The sequence below is a fragment of the Marmota marmota genome, unplaced genomic scaffold (assembly GCF_001458135.2).
Source record: "Marmota marmota marmota unplaced genomic scaffold, marMar, whole genome shotgun sequence".
NCBI classification, from domain to species: Eukaryota; Metazoa; Chordata; class Mammalia; order Rodentia; family Sciuridae; genus Marmota; species Marmota marmota.
The window spans coordinates 13,820,270-13,846,663 of record NW_025999982.1 but is presented as its reverse complement, the minus strand read 5'-3'; the positions used below and the strand labels follow the sequence as shown (position 1 = coordinate 13,846,663).

Sequence of the window (26,394 nt, the reverse complement as noted above, 5' to 3'; positions counted from 1 at the left end):
AGAAACCCTTAGAAACAATAAGAATTTCAGATAGTTCAGACCAAAGTAAATTTTCTCCAATCTAAACATCTCCTAAGGTGACAAGGACAGTATTTCTGAGGAGCCTAAGAGAATCTAGGGTTCTCATTTGTCCATTCTGAATTTGATGGGAGTAGGTGAGAGGGTCAGACTGACCTACCATCTTTCTGTGGCTGGTCCTTGGTTTTTCCTCTTAGAGGCCCACCGGGCAGGCAAGAATATAGTGAGAGTAGCAGGTTGGCTTAGGACCACTGCCCCATTTGCTCTTCCAGGCTGAATGAGAAAGAAAGTAGAAGCCACTGTAACTATCCAGATCAAAACAAAACAAACAAAAAAAAAACAAATTTCTTACTTTTCACAAATGAAGAGACTTTGCTCTCTTCCCATTACCTACCTATAAGGAACCAGCCTCTCACTAATAATCGATGTTCATTCATGATTTAATGTGTCTAGATTGTGCTAACACAGACTTTCCTCACTTATCTGACCAGATACCGCCATTGGGTCAATGTTAACTATGTCTTCAAATTTCTCCCTCAAAACCACCTACAAGTTCTAGAATTAATTTTAAACTTAGAATTTTTTAAAAAACCAATCTAATGTAGAAATGATGAGAATATCATATTATACATCTTTATTGTGAATAATTTATAAATCACTTCCATAGCGATCATCACATTCAGTTTTCATGACCACAACTTCATTTTATAGATGAGAAAAAAAATGAAACAAAAAATATGGTCACAATTATTATTGCCTGACAGTTGTGAAGGAATGGAGGAAAATATTTTCCATGTTTTTGAGCCCCTTACTGTATGAGTGGATAGGTGCTCAATTATATTAATTAAATAAAACTCTCTCAAAACCTCTCTGAGGTAGTTATCATTTCCTCCACTTCACAGGAGAGGAGTCTGAAGCTCAGAAAGTCAGTAACTTGCCGGAGGCCAATAGCTGGTGGATGGCAGAGGTGTATCCAAAGCCGCCTTTAAGTATGAAGTCTGTGGTCTCACCATCCTTCACTGGATCATGACAAATTAAAATGATAGGAGTCTCTGATTCTTAGATTCTGGTTTTCAGTGTAATGCTCCTGAGTTTACTGCATGGTTTGGTTTTAGAACATTCCCTTTGACATTGTCTCAAACATCAAAATAGTAATAAGTAGCAGCCCGCTGAATACACCTGTGTAGGAAAATCTCTAACCTTAAGTTCAGAGCTGGCATCGAGAACTGATAGCTAATGATAGTACCATGTGAGAAAAGAGCATACAGTGCAGGTATTTGGTTGGTGAGTAGCCAGTAGCTGACTTTTTAATAAGTTCACTATTAAGCCATAAAAACATAAATTCCATGCTTCCAGATTTTATGCTAAGGAGATGTAAGTTAAGTTAACTAGCAACATTCAAGTCAGAGAAAATACTAACTAATTTCCTATTGTTGTCTAGGTTCAATAATAATTCCTGCAAACTGGAATTCTCCTCTGAGGACTGGTGAAAAATACCCGCTTATTATCTTTTCTCATGGTCTTGGAGCATTTAGGTAATGTTTGAGAGACTGGACAGCTTTATCCTCTAGTTATCTATGACTGAATAGGTTTTTTTTTCCCAAAAAAGGAACAGCAGATTTTAGAATGTCATACTGGCCCTTGTCCTGGGGTACTGGGCTTCCTCAAGAATTGGCTGTGGTGTGCTGATGGGTCCTAGCTCTATCTTGTCAAGTAGTACTTTCTCTCCTTCCAGTTCATGGAGACTAGCCTCATAACAGAGAAGAGAGGATGTTACACTTTTGCCATTAGACATTTTAATTATTTACACTCTTTTGAAATTATCCTGTGTTAGTTCATACCTTCCAAGAAACAAAGATTGGATTAGCTGCGAAAGATATTTGAAAGAAAGAAAAATACCTGTGCAGGTTCGAAGGAAAGATGGGGAAAGCCTTCATCATGGGACACCTGGAAAGAAGAATGAGGAAGGAAGAAGGATTAGATAACAGAAGTCTCTGATTGTAGTAGAGTTCTAAGAAAGTATGCACCAGGCCCACAGAAGGAATGCTTGACCTGAAGTTGCTTGTCAAGATTTTCAGTCTCAAAGAAATGAGCCTATGTTAGTACCTAATCTGTGCAGATCACTGGGAGTGTCTCACAGCTTAGCTTGCTTTTGAACATGGTGATGGATCTAGAGGAGCAGGAGCTGAATGGGGTCTTTAAGACCACAGCATGACATCTGAGGGGCACATTTTAATGGCAACTATACCCTCTCAAACTTTCTTCTTCTGTCTTCTCAACTGCCTCTCCTTCTCCTACCTTGGAGGATTTTAAGACTTTCAGAGAATAAAAGGTGATTTTTGACTGAAATGAAGTTGGGTAGCATCTTCAATAAAGAATTATCTTTAACACTTTAACTGTAGTCTGGTTAGTTATTTGATTTCTACTGGTGCCTGGCAAAATGAAATCTTAGTGCCAAATCCAGCCTGCCACCATTTCTGTAATAAGCTTTGATTGGAAAGTGGCCATGCCCATTCAGTTTTCACACTGTGAATCTTTTGTGCAACAACAGCAGAGTTGTGTAGCTGTGACGAACACAGTATGGCCCACAAAGCTAGAAGTATTTGCTCTCTGGTCTTTAACAGAAAGTCTGCTGATCCCTGTAGAGGACCATTTCTCATCCTACAAAGGTCCTCTATCTTCAGCATTGGAAGATATTGTTCCTAGACACCACTTTTTACTTTCTATGGGCATTTCCTGTTGAACGCAGGATGTGAGAAAAAGATAGTGCAGAATGAAGACACAGAGGAGGGTATAAGGGCTATGGTTTTTAATCCCTCCACCCAGTCCAATCATTTCAGTAACAGCTAGCAAGTGTTAAGTATTTAACCTGCTTCAGATAGGGTTATAAGGACTGAAGACCTAACAATTCACTTGATCCTTACCTGTGAGGTACCACACGGTTATAGCATCACCTTATTATGGATAAGGTGGAGAAAAGATAAGTGCCCTATCCAAGGTACCCAGCTACTAAATGGAAGAACCAGGATTTAAACTCAGTGGTCAGATTGAGGTTGCTTTCTCTTAACTGCCTTCCTTTGTACATCATCTTGTCCAAATTGTACAGCTGTCCTTGAGGTAAGGGTTTATTCTTAGCCCCAATTTTGCAGCAATTAACCAAAATATCAGATAGCTGATTAGTGGCAAAGTCAAGATTTTAAAAACCCCAAAATCTCAAAGGCAACATTTGTAATCACTGTGCCAGGGTTTCTCAAGCTCAATGTTATTGACATTTGGGGGCCAAATAATTTTTTTGTTTTTAAAGAGTTGTTCTGTGTATCTTAAGATGTTTAGCTGTGTCTCTCTACTTACTAGATGCCCTTAGTGCCCTTCTCCCAGTTGTAATAACGATAATACCTCCGGCAATGTCAAATAGCCCCTAAGGGTTAAGGTTGGTCCCTTGGTGAACCAAAGCTTCGCACTCTACCTCCAGGGCACTGGCCTCCCTGTTCTGTTTCTGGTTGTCTTAGCAGAACCAGACTGTCATCATGCCTCGTAGTTGCAATACTTCTCTCTTTTTGTTTTAAGGACAGTTTATTCTGCTATTGGCATTGACCTGGCATCTCATGGATTTATAGTAGCTGCTGTAGAACACAGGTAGGTATCGTGGTATGGCTGGGGTCTTTAGTCAAATACAGAGAAAGTTGATGCCCATAATTATGCTTTTATCATACAAGCTGAAAAAATTGTTGATGAGATTTTCAACTATGATTACATGATGAGGTTGGGGGAAAGGGGGCTGAGTTAGATTGTCAAGGCTTAAAAAAACAAGTATTGTGAAGACTGAATAAGGTGTCTTTACATGTGACTTGACAAGGAGCAATAAGATCCATTTCCTAGAGCTTCCTTGGGGTCCTCTTTAATTAAAAAAATAAAGTATAATAGAAGAGGAAAAACAAGTTAAAAAAAATCAGAAGAAAGTTGAGTCAAGGATGGAGTTGAGGAACATGGATCAGATGAGGAAGGAGTAAAATCAGTTATGTTTGTGTTGTAGAGATGGCTCTGCGTCTGCAACTTACTATTTCGAGGACCAGTCTGCTGCAGAAACAAGGAACAGGTCTTGGCTCTACTTTAAAACCCTGGAACAAGGAGAGGAGGAGACTTTTCGAAAACAGCAGGTACTTTGCCATGAGAAGAGAGGTGTTCTGGTGGCCTAAAGCATGTATGTAAAAAACAATGACATTTGTTAATTTAATTTTACACATGGCAAACTATGCTCCTGGCTCTCCTACTTCCCATTACCAAAAGATCTATCAGAAGATATCCAAGTAGTAAGATTTCCTTAACAAAAGGTCTGGTTCACAGTAAAAGTAAACGCAAGTCTGTCTGGCAGAGTTCTCTGGTATTGAAACTTATAATTTTAGAATCTCAAAAGTGATAGGAAATAAACTAATAGATCCCCACTCCTGCAGGCAATAGAAAAAAAAAAAAGACTTCAGAGAGGCAGTGTATAACAGTGCTAAGAGTACAGTCTTCATAATCCAACTTCCTACGTTTGAAAGTTGAACTCTACTAGCTTCATCACTTTGCTGTGGGCTGAACCAGGACAAGTTCATCTCTTTTGCTTCCGCATTTTATCTGTTACAAAACAGTGAGTTATAATAGCAGTGTCTATCTTACAGAGCTGTTGGGACAATTAAGTGAAATAAAGCATATTTATTGTTTCTTTGTTGTTGGCATTTTACATATGGTATGGCATTGAAGTTCACCCACATTTTATTGATGTAAACATTGTTATACAATCAGTGGAAGCCCAGGGAGGTTAAGTAAATCATCTGAAGTTACACAGCACCTAAGCACAGAGCCAGGATTTGAACTAAGCTATACTTCCCTGTGAAGCTGATAACCATGTCCCCATGTCAGCCTGCACTCTAATCATTAATCACTCAGATGTTTCCAGTTTATAACAAACCAACTATTTTCCCAAATGCAACCGCTATACAAACTTTAAGATAAATGTTAAAATCTTTTACTTTATCATTTCTTTCTTCTATTAATCCTATTAGGTGCAGCAGAGAGCAAAAGAATGTTCCGAGGCTCTCAATGTGATTCTTGACATTGCTAATGGAACGCCAGTGAAGGACGTGTTAAATTTAGGGTTTGATGTGCAACAACTGAAGGTGAGCTTTAAAAAAGCCATGTCCCTACCTTGACCCATTGTCCTTTATTGTTGATGTTGTCTGATTTTCAGCTATATTGCAGGATAAAGAGTTATTAAAAACAAAAACAAACAAACAAAAAAAAACATTTAAAAATACAGGCAAAGTAGTACAGCAATGAAGAGTGTATTAGGTTCAACTACAAATGAAATGACCAAGGGTCAGTTTTCATCCACAAAAATGGCATCTTCATATAGATCAACTTAATACCTCCAGGGGAATTATTATAATTTCTTGGACTGCTCCTACATGTTCTTGAACTTGAACTTGAAAAGTTGATTAAAAGTTTTGGACACAATTTTGGGAGCGAGTAGAAGAATATCAGACAGAGTGGACAGCATAAGCAAAGACTCAAAAGTGTTCAGGGGTAGGGTAGGGTGGAGTGCAGGAAGCAGGGGAACTAAAAGGAGTTTAGTTTCAGGATAAGATGAGGATCTGTCCTCCAGGTCAATGAAGAGTTTGCAGTCTTTCAAGCAGCCTCTCTCTCTCCAATATTCAGGCCTTTGTACATGTTGACCTCTTGGCCTGACATACCCTTCCCCGCAACTAACTCCTTCCTCATTGTTAATACTCTAGTCAGACATCATGCCCTCCAACAAGGGTATGTGGTCCCCAGAGCCTGTCCCTGTTTGGGTTAGCTGTCTATCAGATGAGCCCCTTGGCATATTGTATTGCATCAGGCATCTGTAGCACTTCCTTCCCTGATAGACTGTGAATTCATTGAAAATGAGGTTGCACTGCCTGGCATGTAGGAGGTACTCAGCAATGCTCAAGGAATGACTAAACCAATAAATGTGGGCTGGGGAGAGGCGGAAATCAGCACTGATGTTGAAGTTTCAAGTGTGGGTGACTAGGAAGACCATGAAGTACTTCTGAATTCTTACAAATTATTTATATACACATATATACACACATCTAAGACATGATATATGTATATGTATGTATATGTGTACATTCTATTTTATAGGAAATCAAGTACTTACTCATTGCCTGTGAAATGAGTAATGACTATATGATTGACAAGATCATGTAATCTATTCTTCTAACACCATGTGTGATAGTTATACATGTTTATTATGCTTTTTCACATAGGGCTCCATCGATAGGAATAAAATAGCAGTAATTGGACATTCTTTTGGTGGAGCAACAGTTATTCAAACTCTTAGTGAAGACCAGAGATTCAGGTAAGAAAATAAGACAAAGCAAGAGATGAGTAAATTATTAGAAGAGTGGGAATAAGAACACATGTGAGATATAATGTTTTTGTTGAAGTCTTTGTGAAGAAGGGATGTTTCCAGGTTTATAAGTCAATCTCTTTGCCTCCATCAGACACTCTATATAAATTTTCCTAAGTGGAAACCATTTTCTTCTCCTGCTATTAAAAACTCCCCACCCCTGTAAACTTCCACCCGTCATTCTTATTTATCTGCTCAAGAGCTTAATGTTTTCACTTGGAAATTTATCTTTGGACACATCTCTTCTCACATGATAATTGTGATAATAATATTGCCATCTTATACTATTTCTAGACTTTTCTAATAAGCAGGGTTTTTTAAAATTAGTTTTTCTCCCTCTATCTTTAAGGTATAGCTGGATGTAAAAGCACACAGTTATTTGTGTAGGAGTCAGGACCAGACCCCACCCAGTTTTCTAATTTGCAAAAATATTTTCCTTATTGAACTGCTTAATTCCAGACTGGTGAGATCACATAGAACCAACCATATGGAAAGTAGGCAGGATCATTTGTGAAATTTAACCTGAAATTGCTTAAAATCTATTTCAATTTCTTCTTTTATCCACTGAGCAATCAGAAGGGTTTTTCAAAAGGTCAGGAAACATAGTATAAACTTACTTGTAAAAAGAAAAGTTAGTGACATTTTAAATGATATGCTTCCGACATCATTCTGTAACTCCCAGACAATTCTTCAGGTGAAGCAATGAATTCATTTGTTCCTCTGGACCAGGTATAATAAATACACTATGAAGTGCCCTGAAGCTCTGGAAACACAGAAGAATTGGTTCATTTATTGTACTTTTGAGACACCTCACAGTTTTGAAGAAATTACTACTTATTTTTAAAATTTATTTTGAAAACAATGTAACAAAATTGAACAATAGAAGTCTTAAGGAAATGTCTTTTCCTAGGTTGCAATTCCTAAACACCTCCTACAGAAAATGATTATGTAATGCGATTCTGCTACCTTATAAAACTAGTGATATCCCTTTTTCACACAGAAGTATAATAGCTATTATACCCAGCAAGATAACCCATAATACATTTGGTGTGTTAGGAAGCCCTATATGTTGGCCAGTGTGTAACTAGCCTTTCTTCATCACTGTTAACAAATATCTGCAGGTGTGGCATTGCCCTTGATCCATGGATGTATCCAGTGAGTGATGATATGTATTCCAAAGTTCCTCAGCCCCTCTTCTTTATCAACTCGGAACAATTCCAGTCTCCTAATGACATCAAAAAAATGACAAAATTCTACCTACCTGATAAAGAAAGAAAAATGATTACAATCAAGTGAGTATTAGTAACGTACTCCATCTAAAACAGAAACTGGGAACTTGGACAAATGTCAACAGACACTATTTTGTGACCATTACAGTAATGTTAAATCAGTTATTTAAACTTTCAATAAGGAGCATGTTAGATGATCTCAGTTTCTAATTACATTTACTCTTTTTAAAATGAAAATACTTTCAGTAGTGTTAACATATATAGTGTAAGTACCAGTAATTTAAATTTGCATTAGGCTATGAACACCTTTTATCTAAAAACATTTTGGAGGTGGGATGCAGGAACAAAGTATTCTATACTTATTGCCAGGCTAGGAACTCCTAAAGAAAAAGTCAGATCTTCTACCGTGCTGACCTGTTGGGAAAGAATCGGAGATTATTAATTCCTTGGAGCTTTAACAAGTTGCCCTTGAGGGTTAGCATTATGCTTTCATCATGAATATGAGAAAGAACTCCAAATAGGATTTTGAACTCACAATAAGATATTACAAAGCAAAGATAGAACTCACCTTCTCCATTTGAACCCCAGTTTATTTAGGAAAAAGAGCAGGAAGGATTCATGTAGAGTAGTTCCTGCCCCCATCTGCAATTTTCATTTCTATACTTTTGTTTTCTATAGTTTTAGTTACCCATAGTAGGGAAACATTAATGAGAAAAATTACAGAAATCAGCAATTCATCAGTTTTAAGTGTGTGCCATGCTCAGTAGCATAATGAAATCTTGTACCATTGCTGCATGCTGCCTGGGACATGAACCATCCCTTTGTCCAGTGTCTCCACACTATATATGCTACCCACTTGTTAGTCACTTAGTGCCATCTCCGCACTAAGAGTGTCACAGTATCATAGTGCTTGTGTTGAAATATGGTTCAATAAGATATTTTGAGATCACATTCATATAATTTTTATTATAGTATATTATTAAAATTGTTCTATGTTATTGTTATTACTAATATCTTTTTAAAATATTATGGTTTTTTTCATACCTTATTTTTTTTTATGAGGTGCTGAGGATCAAACCCAGTGCCTCACACACGCTAGGCAAGTGCTCTACCACAAGCTACAACCCCAGCCTTGTTATTGCTAATATCTTACTGTACCTAATTTATAAACTTTATCATAGGCATGGATATATAGGAAAAAACATTATGTGTAGGTTCTGTATTACCTGTGATTTCGTGTACCTCCCTTGGACAGAGGGGGAACTACTAGAGTATGGGCAATAGCCACTATGGAATCAGAAAATGGAGGAGTCTTTTCCAACTGAAAAGTGTTCTTAGAAGGGATGGCACTCAAATTTGATCTTGTATCATTGAAAGAGTTTAGATAGATTTAAGGAAGGGTCTGGGTATTTCAGGTAAAGGCTTCAAGTTAGTTTATTTGTATGTGCAATCTAGTTCTGAAACATGCTACAGATCACCTATCCCTCCCTCAAACTTATTTCCTTCTCGGTTCTCATGTTTTTTTCTTCCCTTTTTCTTTCAAGAAATCTTAAAGAATAGCTTGCATTTAATATTTCATGCACTTGTATACACTCTTCAATGCTTGCAATCTAGTTTCCTAAGCCCCCACCACTGCACTGACAGTGCTTCAGCTCACAGCACACACAGCCTCTGCAGTCCCAGTCTTTCTCACCCATCTGCCACGAGCTTCTCTTTCTAGTATCCTGAATCATTCATCCCACTCCCTATTTTTCTCCTCTCAGGCCATCTCCCCCTTCATCCAGGCTTCTGCTCTCAGCTCTCTCATGACCCTGTCTGTATTTATCTTCTTAATGTTTCTGACACTCAAGTTTCAGCTGGAATGTGGGGAAGAGGGAGAGGGAGACAGCTGCTGTGCTTTGAGCTTAGGTGGCTAAAAGAATGATGCTTTGCTTCTTGGAACCGGTAAAGAGAGGAGAAAGAGTTGCAGTGGGGGAGACTGGTCTGAGGTTGTGCTTTAGCCTTGGAATTTCCCGCCAAGTTGAAAGTCTAAGTAGAGACATCTGGCCACAAATTAGAAATGTACAGAATTTGCCTGCTATTGTAGAAGAAACCTTTGGAATATAAGATGCTGCAAAATGAGAAAGGAACTGGTACAATAATAGAATCTGGAGGAATGCCTACACTTAGATGGAAGAAGAATCAAGTCAGAAATGAAGGTGAGATGTCAAGGAAATGAACAGAGGTGCAAGAGAGTCACCAAGCATCAAAAAAAGAGGGGAGCCTTCTATTAGATGTTAGACTGTTGATGAATGTGGACCAATACTGGGACAGATCTTTGTCATTGTTATCATTTAATAGATAAAAAGGGTTAACTCTGGAATATTTTGGCAAAGAACATACACATATTGGGCTGGGGATGTGGCTCAAGCGGTGGCGCGCTCGCCTGGCATGTGTGCGGCCCGGGTTCGATCCTCAGCACCACGTACAAACAAAGATGTTGTGTCCGCCGAAAACTAAAAAATAAATATTTTTAAAAAAATCTCTCTCGCTCTCTCTCCTCTCTCTCTCCTCTCACTCTCTTTAAAAAAAAAGAACATACACATATAAGTATTGGGTGTGAGGGACAGGCTCTGACTTCAAGGCCTTTCAATACCTAGCACATTCCATTTACTGAAATCGGAAGTATTAAAAAGTGGGAATCATTTCTTCTAAAATCAACACACTAGGATTCTTTTTTTTTTTCTAGCTGGAGAGGACTATACTTTAGGGTCCCTAAATGAATAGCTTGTGACCCAGGAATACATGTAAGAAGATCAGATTGCAAGTTTTCTTTCCTTGACTTTCAGTAAACAAGCTAATGGGGCCAGGATCTTTCTTGCACCCTAACTACAAAAGTAATTTTATCAAATACATGTGGTGTAAATTTCTCATTTCTCTTTTAGGGGTTCGGTTCATCATAATTTTGCTGACTTCACTTTTGCAGCCGGTAAAGTAATTGGACACATATTCAAATTAAAAGGACATATAGATTCAGAGGTTGCTGTTGATCTCACCAACAAAGCTTCATTAGCATTCTTACAAAAGTATTTAGGTAAGAAATGAATCTTATTTCCTAAACTGATGTTCTCCGATAACCCTGTGTTATTTAACAGTCTAGTTTTAACTATTTCCTTACAATTAAACAAAGCAGTAAATCAATTTGAAAGCAAAAATTTGAGAAAGCTTTGGTGCTTTGCATTCTATTTATCATAGAAAGCAAATCTACTTGTTAAGAGTTAGTTTCTCCATAAAGTCTGGGAGAGACTTGCCTCTTGGAGATACTGATGGAAAGAAGGGTGCCTCACTCCTACCTCTCAACTTCTTGTAGCTGATGAAGCCCTGGGGTAGCTGACATGGAACACCTTGCCACTAAGGTCACTGTGCAATTTGCATAATGTATAATTCTACAGTGCCACCTAGAGGTGCTGTACTGTTCAGTGCTCACAAATGTTTAATATGTTTATTAACATTTATATTTTGTAGGACTTGAAAAAGACTTTGATCAGTGGGACTCTCTGATGGAAGGAGCTGATAAGAATCTTATTCCAGGACCAACAATTCATACACTCACCCAACCTGACACTCCACAGGACTCTATGGGAATAGAGAAAGAGAATGTAGATTAAAAGAGCTTTTTTAAAAGTTTCATTTAAAAACTGAGAGAGCAAGAATCTTAATTGTATTTTCCCAAATAATTCATACCTTAAATTTTAGTTTATACCGTAATAGTGATTGAGTTGAGGTTTGGATTAAAAACTTTTTCCTTTAAAGAAAGAATGCAATATACAAAAATCATAGCAGCCCAAATTATATTTTTATTTAGTGGATCCTTTTTTGTGTTAAAATTAAAATTGGCTTTTACATTATTTTAATTAATGGAAGTGTATTAACAATAGGCACAATGCTAATGAAAACCTGTTGTGATGAGATTCCCTAAACTTACAGTAAAAACAGATGTTCTTGTCTTTTATTCTCTGTTAGCAGTAGTAGAATTCAATTTTAGCAACCTGGTATTCTAGGATAAACTTGGCAGTGTTTAACTTTCAGTCATGATAAGAAAACTTAGATCTGGTTGATAATAAAGTCATTGTTTTAATGCAGGACTGGTGATACTATACAATTTCAATATGGTAAGGAAATGGGGAGTGGACCAAGGTTGGGAGTGCTAGGGACAGGGCAGAGGCTTATAAAGCAAGTTGGCAATTTGTTTGCATTTTTAAATGTTCTCTCCCATGCATTCTATTTACTAAACAAAAGTGCCCTTGGTGTTACAGCTATGAAAGACAGGCCAGGGATTCCAGCTATAACAAATTAATATAGTTATTCACCTAAAAACTGAAGGATAACAGAGGCAGCATTCTGAGTTACATTTAACCACTTTGTTTTCCCAATAAATATTTAATGGACATTTTAAATTTTACATGTAGTAATAATATAAGTAGAATAACAGTTAAATGGAGGTTTATAAATATCTTAAAATATAGACACTCGGGCTGGGGATGTGGCTCAAGCGGTAGCGCGCTTGCCTGGCATGCATGCAGCGCTGGGTTCGATCCTCAGCACTACATACAAATAAAGATGTTGTGTCCGCCGAAAACTAAACAATAAAAATTTAAAAATTCTCTCTTTTTTTAAAAAAACATATAGAAACACACTTATACATCTGGGAATTATGGAAGATGATTTTGTTTCCTAAGGAATACAAATGCTGCTCAATAGTTAAGTGTATATTATATGCTGCTCAATAGTTAAGTGTATATTTTGGCCTAAATATGATGTTCCTAGAAATTCTTTAGAATTTTAAGTTAGCCTGTGTGAACAAGGAAATCAGTACTTTGTCTGGTTGATACTTCAATCCCTATCTCTTCCACCCAGTTAATAAGTAACTATGTGATTTGGCACCTCAGGCCATCTTCAGCGGTTTAAGGTGCAAAATCATTCATTTTGAGAAATTTGAATTCTCCTTCCCGATAGTCATTCAAGTTATTGTTTTAATAGGGAGTTAGGCCATACTCAACTTGAGACAGAAACCTTTCTACAGTCTGACCCTGGTGCATCTTCTCTGACATTTTCTCCTGGTAATCACATGCTCATTTACTGCCCTCCTTATCCTACAGCAGGCAATATATTCACCTACCTCAGTTATTTTTAATACAAACCTCTCTCCTCTCCACTTATTGAAATGGTACTGTTTTTAAAGTTCTTAATTCCCTCTTCCCATTAGGCTTCAGGGGCTAACTGTATTTTATACCCATGCACCTTCTTTCCACTCATATGGCAAAACTTCCCCTTACTGACTTTACAAATGGACAAACATTGCCATTGTATTGACCTCTCATTCAAGAGCAATATTTTTACAGTCCTTTGTTTGTGGCACATGCAGATGCCGAAAGGAGAAAACAATTGCTGAAAATATCAGCCATGGGTTAAGTTTGAAAAATAAACAGCATAGTGCACACTGGGTACTTTTCAGGAAAGAGAAGGGAACATTTATTGAGTTCTCTTTTCTGGGCACTTCACATAAATGATGTGAAATGTTTTATTATCACCAATTTACAGATGAAGAACATCAAAGCTCAAAGATATTATATAACCTGCCCACACCACATATCTGTTAAGCAGCATTTAACTAAGATCTATTTCCCAAAGGTAGAATCTGTTTCCAAAAGGTAGGATCTGTATATGACCCATACAAAACCATGTTCCAAGGCACAGCCTTTGAAGTTAGATGAGTGTGAGTTTGATCAAGCCTCTGAGACTCCCAATTGGCCTGGGCAAATTATCTAACTTCTCTAAAAAGCTTACTTTTCTTACCTATAAAATATGGGTAAAATAAACATGTCCCTCAAAGTTGATGATTAAAATGTGGAAATGACTTTAAAGTGCCAGCTGAGTGTGACTCATACACGAAAACTAACATTAAATATGAAAACATTAAATATCACTAAGCCTCTCCCCCTCCCCAATTACAGGGGAGGAGAGACAGAACCACAGATGAAATGAGACCACCACAGCTTTAAAGGATAAACTTTATTCAAATTTTGTGTCATATTAGCATACTTCCAAATTCAAACAGAATAATAAATTTTTAACTAGACAGACAAGGCAAAGCTTTAAAATTAAAAAAAAAATTCTGAAGGAGAAACTGCCAACAAAGTCATCCTCCTAAGTAGCATCGTGTAATGTTCTTGTCTGTCGTAAACCTATGTTTTTCTATGTTAATGTAAACACTATATTGAAAAGGTACCAACAGTTCCTTTGAAATGTGAGTAGTGTGTTAGCAAATTGTTCAGCAAAATAAATCTTCCAGCTGAATAAAAGCACTAGACAATTCAAGGCAGAGGAAATTTCCCAGAGCCAGCCACACATACAGAATCCCACTACAAATACCCTGTACAGTCAACCTGAGACATAGTTTAATTCTGACACATATCAGTTTTCAAAAACGACAACTTCCTGTGGTTAATGCCTTCTATTTCCTCAGACACACTTGATCTGGATGAGATGCCACTGGTTCACGAGCAGCTTCGGACCAGTCACACTTAGGGATCCACACTTAAATCCACATCACCTGCTGACCCCTTTTCTGAAACAAGATGAGAACAACCTTAAGTTGAGAAAAAAAAAAAAAAACCTAAGAACAAGACAATCATTTAAATGAGTTCTACAATGACAAAGTTAAAGTTCTCTAAAGGTGGTAGAGGAAAAGGTAAGTTCTAATTACTACAGAGAATTATTCCTGTAGAAATTATTTTATTTTTTATTTTGTGAGTATTTTGGTACTCACACTACACATATTATCAAAGATATTATATAACCTGCCCACTTTTTAAAGAAACTTTTAAAAGTTTCTTTAAAAGATTACAAAATGGGTATATTTTATATTTTGCTAGAATGAGGTTAACAAGGCTGATAACCAATAGGACTTCCATTATTTTTGATTAGTGTGTGCTTTTCACATAATACTAAAGCCACCAAGAGCTGATTTCATTCTGAATGTGCCTCAGTTGTAAGAACAAATATGCTATTTATGAACAGCAATGTGTAATAACTGAGAACATGCAACCAATTGGATTTTATCATATAGATAAACTAAAAATTCAGGAAGAAATTATAAAAGATTAACATGCAGCGGTCATTTGAACATAATTAAGAAAAATCCCTTAAAGTCTTTTAAAATATAAATTCACCAGACCTACAATCTAACTTTCAAGATTAATTCAATCAACCAACAAATTCCTTTGACATTTCAAAATATCTTCCTCATGCTTAGAGACATGTCTCATTTATTTTTTACCTAACCCTTCCCACCCCACACACAAAACGCACAACACTCCCACCACCACTACCACCACCACCACACAAAACCTGTGCTACTATCATTCAAGAAAATTGACAGACTCAGGATAATGGTGTTTTTAAACACTTGGAAAATGCTGGGTAATAAAAGTATTTTGTTTTTAAAAAGACGAGTTACCTTTAAATGTGGTATCATCTGATGACATGAAGTAAAGATCTTTTCCCAGTGTGTGGAATACAGCCTAACAAAAGGAACCTTTGAATTACAACCAATTTTCAAATGAAAGTACAAAGTAGTTTAAATCAGAAACAGGATCATAGATAAGCCATAACAAAAAAGGAAAACAAAAAGTATTTCTTTTAAAATTATGACAATCTGGTTTTATAGTAAAGAATCACCTCATGTACATTTCCTATTTTTTGATTACTCATGTTTCTGGAACGTCTCCATTGGTACCCTTTTCCAAGCTTGAGCTCCCAGACCCTTGATGACATCAGTCTTTGGTGAGGGAAGGAGAGACATCACTGCTCAAGGGGCCACTACTGTCCACTGAGTGTCACAGATGATTAATGACCCAGTGAAAAGGAATAGTCCTCTGATGCTCCTTTCAATACTAATAGTATCATGTGCATGCTTGATGTGATACAGAAACTGATTCCTGAGACATTTTCTTATGACAAAATGAAATAGTCCAGGTTTAAGAATTCCTTAAAAATATAATCAGAAAGACATGGAGATCATGATTTAATATGTCATAAAAAGTTGCACTTAATTCAATACCTCATAATATTCACTTTTTAAGGAAAACTATTTCATTTGAAGATGTGTATTCTTATTTAAGGCTCCCTCACATGTAAGGAAAGGCTCATTTAAATCCCATTAATAATCAAATAAAAAACTGGAAAGCCTTACTCATAAGTAGTTTTTACATATATGCTTACTGGCTTAAAGCCAGTATGTGTGTGTGTGTATATATCCATACATACGTAAATATATGTGTGTGGGTATTAAATAGACATAAACCTAATCTACTTTAAATATACATGCTATTTAAACTATATAAGTATGTACTTGAATGCATACATATATGTACTTAAATGCTTTAATATGTACATATGCACTTTAGTTTTACATAGTCCTAGTTTTTTCTCTTTGGCATGTATAGGTACTTAATCCAACTAGAATCCTGTATGTACATATATATATCTTTGACTGTGGATTCTTCAAAATTAATAGAGATATCAGAATATAAAAAAAGGATCAGTAAATATTGATGCAAAAAGTTTAGCAGGCTGTTACCTTTGATAAGGAAACAAAAATGGAGTTGACAAAAAAGGTGAATTTTCCATTGTTTTTGATGGACAACATTTTCAAATGAACTAACTATCCAACACTAAGAGAAACAGTATAATGCTTTATGGCTCATGAATGTCATGCAATTGTTAAATACATTTGCAGCCTTCTGGCTACAGCTGAGATGGAGCAAACTTACTGTAGCCTCTCTTTCACTCATTACAGTGAAAATTCGGGGCAGAATTAAAAAAGCAAACATTTGAGAACTCTCAAAGGCAAACAGGGACAGGTGGATTGACATCTAAAGTAAAAATCTGAAAAACAGTTCACAATAAGGGTGAGTTTCACAGGCTTTTCTTTTTCTTTTTTCACTTCTTTATGGGATGGTTCAACCTAAGAAAGTGCTGAATTAAAACTGCCCAGCTGAATGGACTGCAAAACTGAGAGAAATCCCATATTTCTAGCCAGAAATTACAGAAAAGGGCCCTCGAATGCTACAAAATAGGGAAATTCCTCTGTTTTTTCCCCCTTATTTGTCTTCTGGTCGCACCTGATAACCACCTGGTGACAAGAGTGGCAATGCAGATGCCTGAAAATGTGAAAGAAGCCCTGTCTCCCTGGGCAGCAGAACCAGGAAAAGGGCTTCTGTTATCTTTAGAGCAGGAGGAAGGAATTCTTATTTTCTCTCTCTTCTTCATCACTATCACTCCAAACAGAACTGCAGGTCTGAGCAGAGGGAAATACGAGTGCTTTCTGGTCAGGGGACCCAAAAAAAACAGGCCTCTGAGGAGCTAAATAAAAGAGAACCCTTGGAGCCAGAAGGTATAGAGGAAATGATCTGGGAAATTTTAACCCCTCATACCATATATGAACTAATGAAAGACGTAAGATCACCCCTGAGCTATGTTAGGCAGAATAAGACCAAAGAAGCCACTGGCCACTATATAAAGTGCCAAGTCCCAATCTAACTGCTGAGTGACCTATGTACTTACTGAACAACACAGTCAAGGTTTTGAAAATGGAACTGACTGACATGGGAATCACCAACTACTGAATGAGAGGTGTGAACCTGATTGGGTTAATCACCTGCTAAGATAAAAAAAAAAAATTCAACATTCTCCAGAAGATTTTAGCAGAACCCAAGTCTTAAAACAAAAGACTCAAAATGTTCAAAATGTGATCCAAAATTACTCAACATACAAAGAACCACAGATAGCCGACCTTTTCCCTGGAAAAAGACATCAGGCAGATGCAAACCCTGAGATGACCAGATATTGGACCAAGCAGACAAAGACTGTGAAGCAAACAGGATAAATTCAAATGCCCAGACACATCGTAGAGTAAGAGAAACTGCCCACCATATAGTCCTAAATGAAGAACAGAATATATAAGTATATGCACTGTAAAATCAACCGGGTCTAAACAAACTGAATAATAATCTATTTTTCCTTGAATGGATATGTTATCGGTGATTGTTACTTCCTCATTTTAAATTTTGCCATATTTCCCAGAATTTTTTTGCATCAAACGTGTATTTTAGAAGAGTCATGAACATCAAATAATTTTTATTCTTTAACCCTCAAAGTGAAAATCAAGGAGAAAAACATTAATAACTAATTCCCCCAAAATGAAAGTTGGCATCAAGTCCATGAACACTGGTTTTGTCATTGTTTTTTTTTTTAACTGTTGTTCTTAAAGTAATTTTTTTCTTCATTTTTCCTCACACAAGGGCTTTAGAAATAGTTCATTACAGAGCTCTCATTAATTAATGTCTACAGAATTCCATACCTCAGATGGACTCCTGTCCAATTTGGGTATGCCATTCCAAACGTCTTCAGGGTTCACTGTCTCCTCTACACCATTGGAAAGGTTCAAAACCTACAAGAGAAAACAAATTTTAGTAAAAAGTGGTGATTTATGTTCCTCAGCAATCCTTAAAATGAGAGGTTTCACAAGATAACAAAAATGACTGTTTTAAACCAGTTTCAATCTTGTGTTTCAAACTCAGTGCTCCTTCAGTTCAAATACATATTGAGTAAACATCTGAAGATCAACCATGAATAAAATGTAGAGCTCAAGTGTCCAAACTCTAGAGGTCTGCTCCCATATGTTTATGTGCAAGAATATAATACATGAAATGCATAAAGCTCTTTTTCTGAAGGGGGGTCTGAAGATGAAGGGACCTTTAGAAAATAATTTCAGTGAATGCTTCCCAGATGAGGTGATAGCTACAGTAAATCTTTAAACTGGAATTAACCATTTGGGGAATGGGTGGGAATACAGGCAAAATAGAACTGTAATCAACAATTTAAAAAGCACACCAGGTGATTTTGGTACAGGTGGTTTTCAGATTGCAGGAAAAACACAATCAAATGGAAGTCCCTAAAAAGTTTTGTACAAAAATAATTGGTTGGATTTGCCTTGACCAATTCATAATAGCAGTGTGGACAATGAATTGAAAAACAAGAAGTAAATCAAATGGAAGATTATTCAAGTGATGTAGTTGTGAAATGAGAAACTTACCTAACATAGAGGCACTGGGTATAAACAGTTCCAAAAAAGAGATTAAGAAGTGCAACGTGTGGAATTTGGGACTATAGGATTTTTGAGTTATGGGAGATAAAGTGGGCTGAATGATTCTTTCTAGGATTCTTATAGATGGATATTTATAATCTTATAGATGACTTCCTTATTACATCAAATTATCAAGGGAACAAGCAAGTAAACATCTACCAATTGTATTCTGTAGTTTATTAAATTCCTTAATAATCTGCAAGTGTATTTTGAGATAAAACTATTTAAATCTCACTTACCCTTGTGCCTTCTTCAGCTATTTCCAAAATCACACATTTAGACCACGTATTTCTTAGACTTGACCACACAACACATTTGGACCCAACAGAAAATCCTTTCAGAGTGTAGGTGTTCCGTGGTGGTTGAGCTGCCAAATTGAATAGGATAAGACTCAAGGTATACCTCTTGATTCCTTAATGTGAAATATACAAGCAAAGTACTTTTCTAATCTATGATTATTACTCCTACGTAATCAGTATCATGCAATTACTATGTGGTGATAATAAGCTCTCTCTTTTCCTCAATTTTATTTTAAATATTATTTTAAATTCTTCCACTGCTGCCTCCCCAGATAATCCCTACTGCTTTCCTTAAAAAAAAAAAAAAAATCAGCAGAAGGATGTAATGTGAACTAACTTCCCTCCCTACCTACCTCCTTCCTTCCTTTCTTTCTTTCACTAGGGATTGAAACCAGAGGCACTTAACCACTGAGACACATCCCCAGACCTTTTAATTTTTCGTTTTGAGACAGAGTCTTAATAAGTTTCTCAGGACCTTGCTAAATTGCTGAGGCTGCTTTTGAATTTGCAATCCTCCTGCCTTAGCCTCCACAGCTTCTGGGATTACAGGGGTGTGCCACCACACACAGCAAATTTTATTTTTAACACTGAAAATTACTATTGAAAGTGGGACTTTTATTACCAGTGGTGTTGTCTATGGTTTTCACAGCCATTCTTACATCAAAGCAGCATGTTGCCAGCAGATCTGTATCACAATATGACAGAGCTAGTGTACAGTGTGACATTGGAAAGAAATAGCTAATTAGAGGCTAATAATTACATAAGATAAGACACACCCACAGGAGGAGGCCATATCATGCAATTAAAATATTCGGAAAGCATTTTAAGGGATTAAAATGCAGGATTCAGGGCTGAGATTGTGGCTCAGCAGTAGAGCGCTTGCCTAGCATGGGCAGGACCCGGATTCAATTCTCAGTGCCACATAAAAATAAAGGCATTGTGTTGTGTCCATCTAAAAAAAAAAATTCTCTCTCTCTTAAAAAAAAACATTAAAATGCAGGATTCAATACTGTATAATAGTATAACCTGCATTTCATTTTTATAACTGTATGCAGACAGACACTATGCAGATAAAGAAGAAAGTACAGCAATGGTGGTAAAGTAAGATGATTTTCTTACATTTTAAATGAGATTTATCTTTCAGGAACATAGCTTTTAAGCATTTTATTTTTAAACTCAAAATTAATATTTTAGCATACAATAATTTACACTGATTTCACACCCAATTTTTCTTGTTTAAAATGCCCTTCCATAAAAACCAAATCTGACTCATTTCTCTGTTTAATCTTTTTTTCCAAAAACTCAAGAAATTCATATAATTACTGCCTTTTCTTTAAAACCAAAAAGAGCCACATGCAGTGGCCCATACCTATAATCCCAGTGGCTCAGGAGGCTGAGGCAGAAGGTTAGGATCACAAGTTCAAAACCAGCCTCAGCAACTTAGTCAGACCCTGTCTCAAAATAAAAAATAAAAAGGGCTGGGGATGCAGCTTAGAGGTTGAGCACCCCTGGGTTCAATCCCTGGTATAAAATAAATAAATAAGTAGATAAATAAATCAGAACTTCTGAAGACAGTAAATCAAACCTTAAAGTGAAAGAAAACAAGTCCCCTTACCCGAGGTATGATGTGGTGAAGCGTTATTGTGTTTCCTTCCGTCTCTGGATTCTTCTTCAGAGAACAAAGGTATCAGTGATGAAATGGCACCTCTGTTTTTGTTTTTACATTCTGGAAGTTCTTCTAACATACTCATTTCAACGTGCATTTTGGGGTCACAATTCTTTCCAAGTAGATGCAGTGGTACTCTGTGCTGGTCATCAAAAGACTCCGCACTTGACCTTCTCATGTCCTCTGCACACCTTGATTCTTGGCCTTTCTGACTCACTCTTAAGGACAAAGGATTAGTGTTGTCATCCAGAGACAGCTGGGCTGTAGGTAGTTCTAGTTCTGGCTGTGTCTCAGTTTCACAGTCGAGGGGAAGTTGCACTGTGAAAGGCTCCAGAGTGATTTCCGTGTCATCGCTTTGGGAGAGAGGTACAATCGGGGGTACCAGACATAGCTCCTCTTTGTCATCATCCCCAACTAGAGAATGCTGTAACTCAATGGATTCTAGTTCTAAGAATTCTTTGGATTCATCATCAGGGGAAAGTGGCACCTCAAGTGAATTCAATTCTAACATCTCCTTTGTTTCACTAGGTGGTAATAATGTGTTAAATCCTGTAATTAGGTACAGATCATTAAACTTGGCTTTGTCAACAAAATGGCACTCTACTTCACCTTCCAGCACCTCAGCACCAATTTTGTCTTTGCAAGAGTTTTCAAAAACTTCAAAAATGTTATCACTTCCAAGGTCATAGAACTTACTTGCCTTGTTTTCAATAATGCTTAATTCTTTTTCAATTCTTTCAGCAAGTTCATCTGTCCGTGATTCCACATATAATGTTTTATCTTGTATGGCTTTGATACTTGTTTTCTTAAGTCCAATATCAGGACTGGGAATTGCCAGGGATCCCTTTATCTCTGGGCCATTTCTTTCATATGGTAAATCACTCTTGGCCATACTACTCTTAGAATATTTCTTCATTTTCTCATTAATACTTTCACCTTTGCTTTTCAACTCAACGATAGCTAAAGGGATATCACAAACATCCCTTTTGATTTCTAATATTGTTATTTCCAACACATCTTCTGTTACTATATCATAAAAATAATCATTTCCCTCTTGAGGACATATACCTTCTGAAATATTGAATCCTGAAAGGCAACATGGAAAAGCTTGCATGGGAACCGACAAAAGGTCAGAGGGCATGTTCCAGAGTGCTTTTGGCTCCACACAGTCTTCCGCGTTTCCAAAGTCCACAAGCCTCACTGATGCAAGATAATCATCACAAATATTAGTGATAAGTGCTCTATAATAATGTCCATCTTCTCTATATTTTACTATACAAGGATCTCCAATGTGAGGACATGTGATACGATCTCTCCAATCTATTACTTGCTTTGCCCTGGTTTGCACTTCTGCTTCTAAATACTGAAGTTTCTCGGTGTCAGCAAACTGACACCAAAAATACTCAGGCCCATCTATCACAGTAGCATAAGCTCTCACAATCTTCATTTTTGGATTATACCAGTTAAGAAATACTGAGGTGTCACTGTTGGATTTCTTAGCAGACTTTGAACAGTCACCTTTAACTATTTGGGTAGAAAGTCCTATTTGAGATTTTTCACTGAAAGCACATCTACTAAGCATATCTTCTGATATGATCCCACGTTCATCAGCAAGAATAACTTCCCATCTATCTTGAAATTCAACAAATTCACATCTTACTTGAGCCTCATCAGTCCTTTGGGAAAAGTGATGCACTATCTCCTTTGAGTTGACAATGTCAGGAACCCAAAGTCCCCTTAAAGAGCAATGGATGCATAATCCTGGTAACAGTGCATTAACCAGGTCAAGCCTACCTATTTTGTTAGTGTGAACCATGGAAACATTGCCATAATCTATGAATTGTACAGAGAGAAAGTCATCGGGTTGTTGTTCCTTGACCACAGCACGATACCATAAGTTGTCTTCTGGGAAAACAGCACATATCACATCTCCACTTTGCACAGTTGGCCCCGTATGATATTGGGGCCTCGTTTTAACATCATTTAATCTCTCAGAAAGACGATTGAGCTCAGCTTCATCTTCGGTTAGCTGGACATAAAAGTCTGAAAGATCATTAATGTGTGAAACATACACAGTTGTTTTAAAGCCAGGCATTATCGTCTTCTGTGGGAGCTCACAAAATTTTAGAGGCAAATCTTTGTTACAAGCATCTCCTATTCTTCTCTCTGGAAGAGTGGCTTCTAGTTTTGTGGCTTTCAAAAATGGCTCTGCGAAGATTTCTTCTTTCTTTTCTCTTGTTAAAGAAAACACTTGATTACTTTTGTTTCCTGCAGAGTCCTGATACGGAGTGACTAAGTTTGTCTTTGTTGAACTTTGTAAACGTTTAAGCTCCTTACATGCTGAGCTGATCTTAGGTTTGCATCCTTCTCCAAAAATCTCCATGCTACATAATTTGTTCTCTCCTGTCTTACTTAAATGGTCTGTGGGTGACGTCATATTTTCATTTTTTTCTTCAAGAGTTCCAGGTATAGAAGGAAGTGTTTCATTCTCTTTCTCTTTCTTCCTGGTTCGATTTTTGTAGCCGAGTAGCCCTAACTTCTCATTAATGTTAGCATTAATTTGAATACTATCATCATATAGCTCTATAATCAGACGTCCATCCGGATCTTTTGCTACAACCAAGGCCTTCAATGACTTATCTAGAACAGTCTCCTGAAACCATGTTGTAACTTCTTCTGGTATATTACTGGGAATATCAGACAATGAGCATTTAACAGCTTGCATGGGCAAAAGTAAAACATCATAGGCATCACGAGGTATTGAGAGCAGATTGTCACTTGTTATGTAGATATTCCCAAAGTCAACAAAGAAGACTTTAGTTGGCTCTCTTTCTATTACTATCCCTCTGTACCAGTTTCCATCAGTGTACTTGGCAAGGCACAAGGTTCCAGGGATCAAGGGAGATGTTTTTAAATTCAGCAAAATTTTACTTAACTGTGTAATACTACAGGACAACTGTTCTAAAATATTTGCATTTCTTGCCAGCTGGCAATAAAATGTCCAGGGGTCATCGACATGTGTTATATACACTGAATCCTCACTACCAATTTTCATATCATGTGTAGAATAGTAGTAGGAATGTAGCTTAACGGAAGACTCCAGAGGCTTCTGAAGTTTTACTGGTCTTGCTAGTCTCTTTTCTACCAAAAAATGACATGCACTCTGAAAGGGTGTTAGCAAATCTACAACATTAAACAGTTCTTCATCATGTATTGAGGCCAAAGCAAATATTGTGCATTTTAATTCTAGATTGTTTTGCCATGCACTGTCTACAAATTCACTAAAAGCTTGTATTGATTTTTCATCCCAAACAAAGGGATTTTCACTAGTTGGTTGAATTAAATTATAAAGACTGCACCTAAAAGCCTGAGCTTTAACCTTGAGAAACTCATCACTAATTGAATAAAGATTCTTCACAGAAATAGTATCTTTGTCTCCATAATCTACAAATATTACTTTGACGTGCTCTGAAGATTGGGTCCCACTAATCAGAGCTCTGGACCATTTACCACTTGCTGTTCGCTTTGCCAAACAAGCAGGTGTGGTTCCCTGGTGAAGAGTCATGGTATTTTTGCAGTAGTCCTCAATATCACACATTAAAGTTCTAAGGCCTTGAGTGTTCTTGGTCAGTTGACACCAGAAATAGCCAGGGTTTTCAACATAAGACACTTTGACTTCTACTGTACTTCCAACTTCCAGCTCTTCTTTATAAGAAGAGCCTGGTTTAATTTTCAAGAAATTTGGCGTCAGGGGAGAATAAACAGGGGCTTTTTTCTCTTTTTCCTGTTCCCCTTGTCCAGCTGAGATATTTGTAACAACTGTTGTATCAGTCAAAGCTTCTGAAACAGAGATGTTTTTTTCTTTCTCAGCTTTCTGTTCTTCTACCTTCTTGGCGGACGATATTTTGTTTTCAGCAATAAAATGGTTCGAAGCATGCCCTGGGGAGTGAGCATTTACTACAATATTTTCTTTTGTTTCAAATTCCTGATACTTGGCATATCCAGCTTGAGCAATTACCTTACTAATGTTTTCTTCCCCTGCTCTAGATTCATCAAGAATCTCTATAACATATTGATGATCCTGCTTATCAAGGATATGGATAACCAATTCTTTGTGGAGTACAGTCTTTTTAAAAAAGGAAATTGCCTCTTGGCTCCAGGTTTTCCCCAAAGGCCAAATATCGGCAAGGGTGCACTTTAGAGCCAAGGCTGGTAGGCGCCTAAATTGAGGAAGCAGCATGCTTACGTCATACCAGTCCACATTTTCTGAATTGCCTCGGTCAACTAGAAATACATCTACACTCTTGTCATCTAATTTGGTGACTATGGCCCGATAGTAGCCATTTTCTTTCCATTTAACACAGCAAAGGTCATCAGGTTCAGGTTTCAAAACCACACCATCCAGCTTACTGGCAGAGGAATAGAAACTGCACATTCTTCTCATAAGCTTGCTGAAGGTGCCATTGTGTTTTCTCAATCTAATCCAAAACTCAGAGGGACTCTTAACAAACTCTACCTGGGCATCATAGAAGGCATTCATCTTCAACTTGATAGACCTTAAGGCTGGGAGTAAAACTTCTTCATCTACTTCTTCTGCCGGGGACTGAGACTGTAGCGCTGGGTCTGGTTCTTCTCCCTCCTCTTCCTCCTCTGTCCCCTGGCTCTGAAGGAATCTGTCAGCCAGGCAACATGACTGTACTCCAAATACACCGTTAAGATTAATCCCATCTTCTCCATACAGGGTAACATAATACACGTGCTCAAAGGAACAATAAAATTCAATCTTTGCATTCACTGCTTGGCCCAGTATCAGTGCCTTCAGGTCACCGACCTGTGACCTAGACCAGCCTCTCCCGCCGTCCCAGAGTCCATACAAGGCACAAGGATAGGTCACCACAGGCATTCGAAAATATTCAGGCAGCAAGTACCGAAGGCTACTACAACTCACTAATTCCTTTCTTCCGTAGTCTACATGAAGCACCTGGGCACAGCGATGTGGTCGAAAAGTCTCAAGCAAGAGCGCCCTGTACCAATGTCCATCCAATCCACAGGATGCACATGGAGAGCCTGGCTTATCTGGGCTCTCCTCCCTCTCCTCCCAGGTAGTACTGGTAGAGTTCTCATCCCCTGTCCCCAGGGAACCCCGGTATACCTGGGCCATGCTCTCAGAGAGGCGGTGGATCTCCTGCGATAGGCTCCGGAGTTGGCAATGAATGCGGTGGGGATGACATACTTGGGTTACCACTACAGGCTCTGTCACGCCCAGCTGCAGCTGGGGATAGAAGTAATCCAGGCCAGGCTGCTCTTGCTTGGGCAGGACTCGCGGAAGAAGCGGGGTCCCGGGGCCCACGCCTGAAGTCGTCAGGTAGCGCTTGAGCAGGGAGCGGAAGAGACTGTCTGGCACCTGCCGCGCCAGGCTGAGCTCCTGCATCTGCTGGAACACAGCCGGGACCTCCAGAAGGACCAGGCGATGTTGGAGCAGCACGTCCAGCACCCGTCCGTGCGCCTCCTTGCCCTGCAGGTTGCTAAGGAAGTCCACCGCACTGGACGACCAGTGCTGC

At 37.8% G+C, this 26,394-nt stretch overlaps 3 protein-coding genes across 9 annotated transcripts in view; 1 reads left to right on the top strand and 2 right to left on the bottom strand.

Moving 5' to 3' along the window:
• Positions 1-7,574, bottom strand: part of Ankrd66 (ankyrin repeat domain 66) — a 55,749-nt gene extending 48,175 nt beyond the window's left edge. For 3 of the 5 annotated variants that reach the window (XM_048805432.1, XM_048805430.1, XM_048805433.1), the window contains exons 1-3: positions 4,077-5,068; positions 1,918-1,965; positions 179-291 (exon numbers count right to left, since the gene is read on the bottom strand). The gene's annotated coding sequence lies outside the window, so the exon portion shown is untranslated. Of the gene's footprint in view, positions 1-174; positions 292-1,917; positions 1,966-4,076; positions 5,069-7,068 lie in introns of those variants that run through there. The other 2 variants (XM_048805428.1, XM_048805429.1) reach the window with 2 other exon arrangements.
• Positions 1-12,319, top strand: part of Pla2g7 (phospholipase A2 group VII) — a 35,778-nt gene extending 23,459 nt beyond the window's left edge. For all 3 annotated transcript variants that reach the window (XM_048805427.1, XM_048805426.1, XM_015487827.2), the window contains 8 exons: positions 1,460-1,553; positions 3,586-3,654; positions 4,052-4,175; positions 5,064-5,177; positions 6,309-6,400; positions 7,573-7,743; positions 10,605-10,753; positions 11,185-12,319. In XM_048805427.1, the coding sequence (XP_048661384.1) occupies positions 1,460-1,553; positions 3,586-3,654; positions 4,052-4,175; positions 5,064-5,177; positions 6,309-6,400; positions 7,573-7,743; positions 10,605-10,753; positions 11,185-11,327 (956 nt within the window). In that variant the 3' untranslated portion in view covers positions 11,328-12,319. The remainder of the gene's footprint in view (positions 1-1,459; positions 1,554-3,585; positions 3,655-4,051; positions 4,176-5,063; positions 5,178-6,308; positions 6,401-7,572; positions 7,744-10,604; positions 10,754-11,184) is intronic.
• A 1,397-nt stretch (positions 12,320-13,716) lies between these two features.
• The window catches only part of Tdrd6 (tudor domain containing 6), a 14,491-nt gene continuing 1,813 nt past the window's right edge, over positions 13,717-26,394 (bottom strand). The window contains exons 2-6 of the mRNA XM_048805425.1: positions 20,783-26,394; positions 19,108-19,235; positions 18,083-18,172; positions 15,179-15,242; positions 13,717-14,287 (exon numbers count right to left, since the gene is read on the bottom strand). The exon at positions 20,783-26,394 is cut by the window's right edge and continues 21 nt beyond it. Of these exons, the coding sequence (XP_048661382.1) occupies positions 14,244-14,287; positions 15,179-15,242; positions 18,083-18,172; positions 19,108-19,235; positions 20,783-26,394 (5,938 nt within the window). The 3' untranslated portion in view covers positions 13,717-14,243. The remainder of the gene's footprint in view (positions 14,288-15,178; positions 15,243-18,082; positions 18,173-19,107; positions 19,236-20,782) is intronic.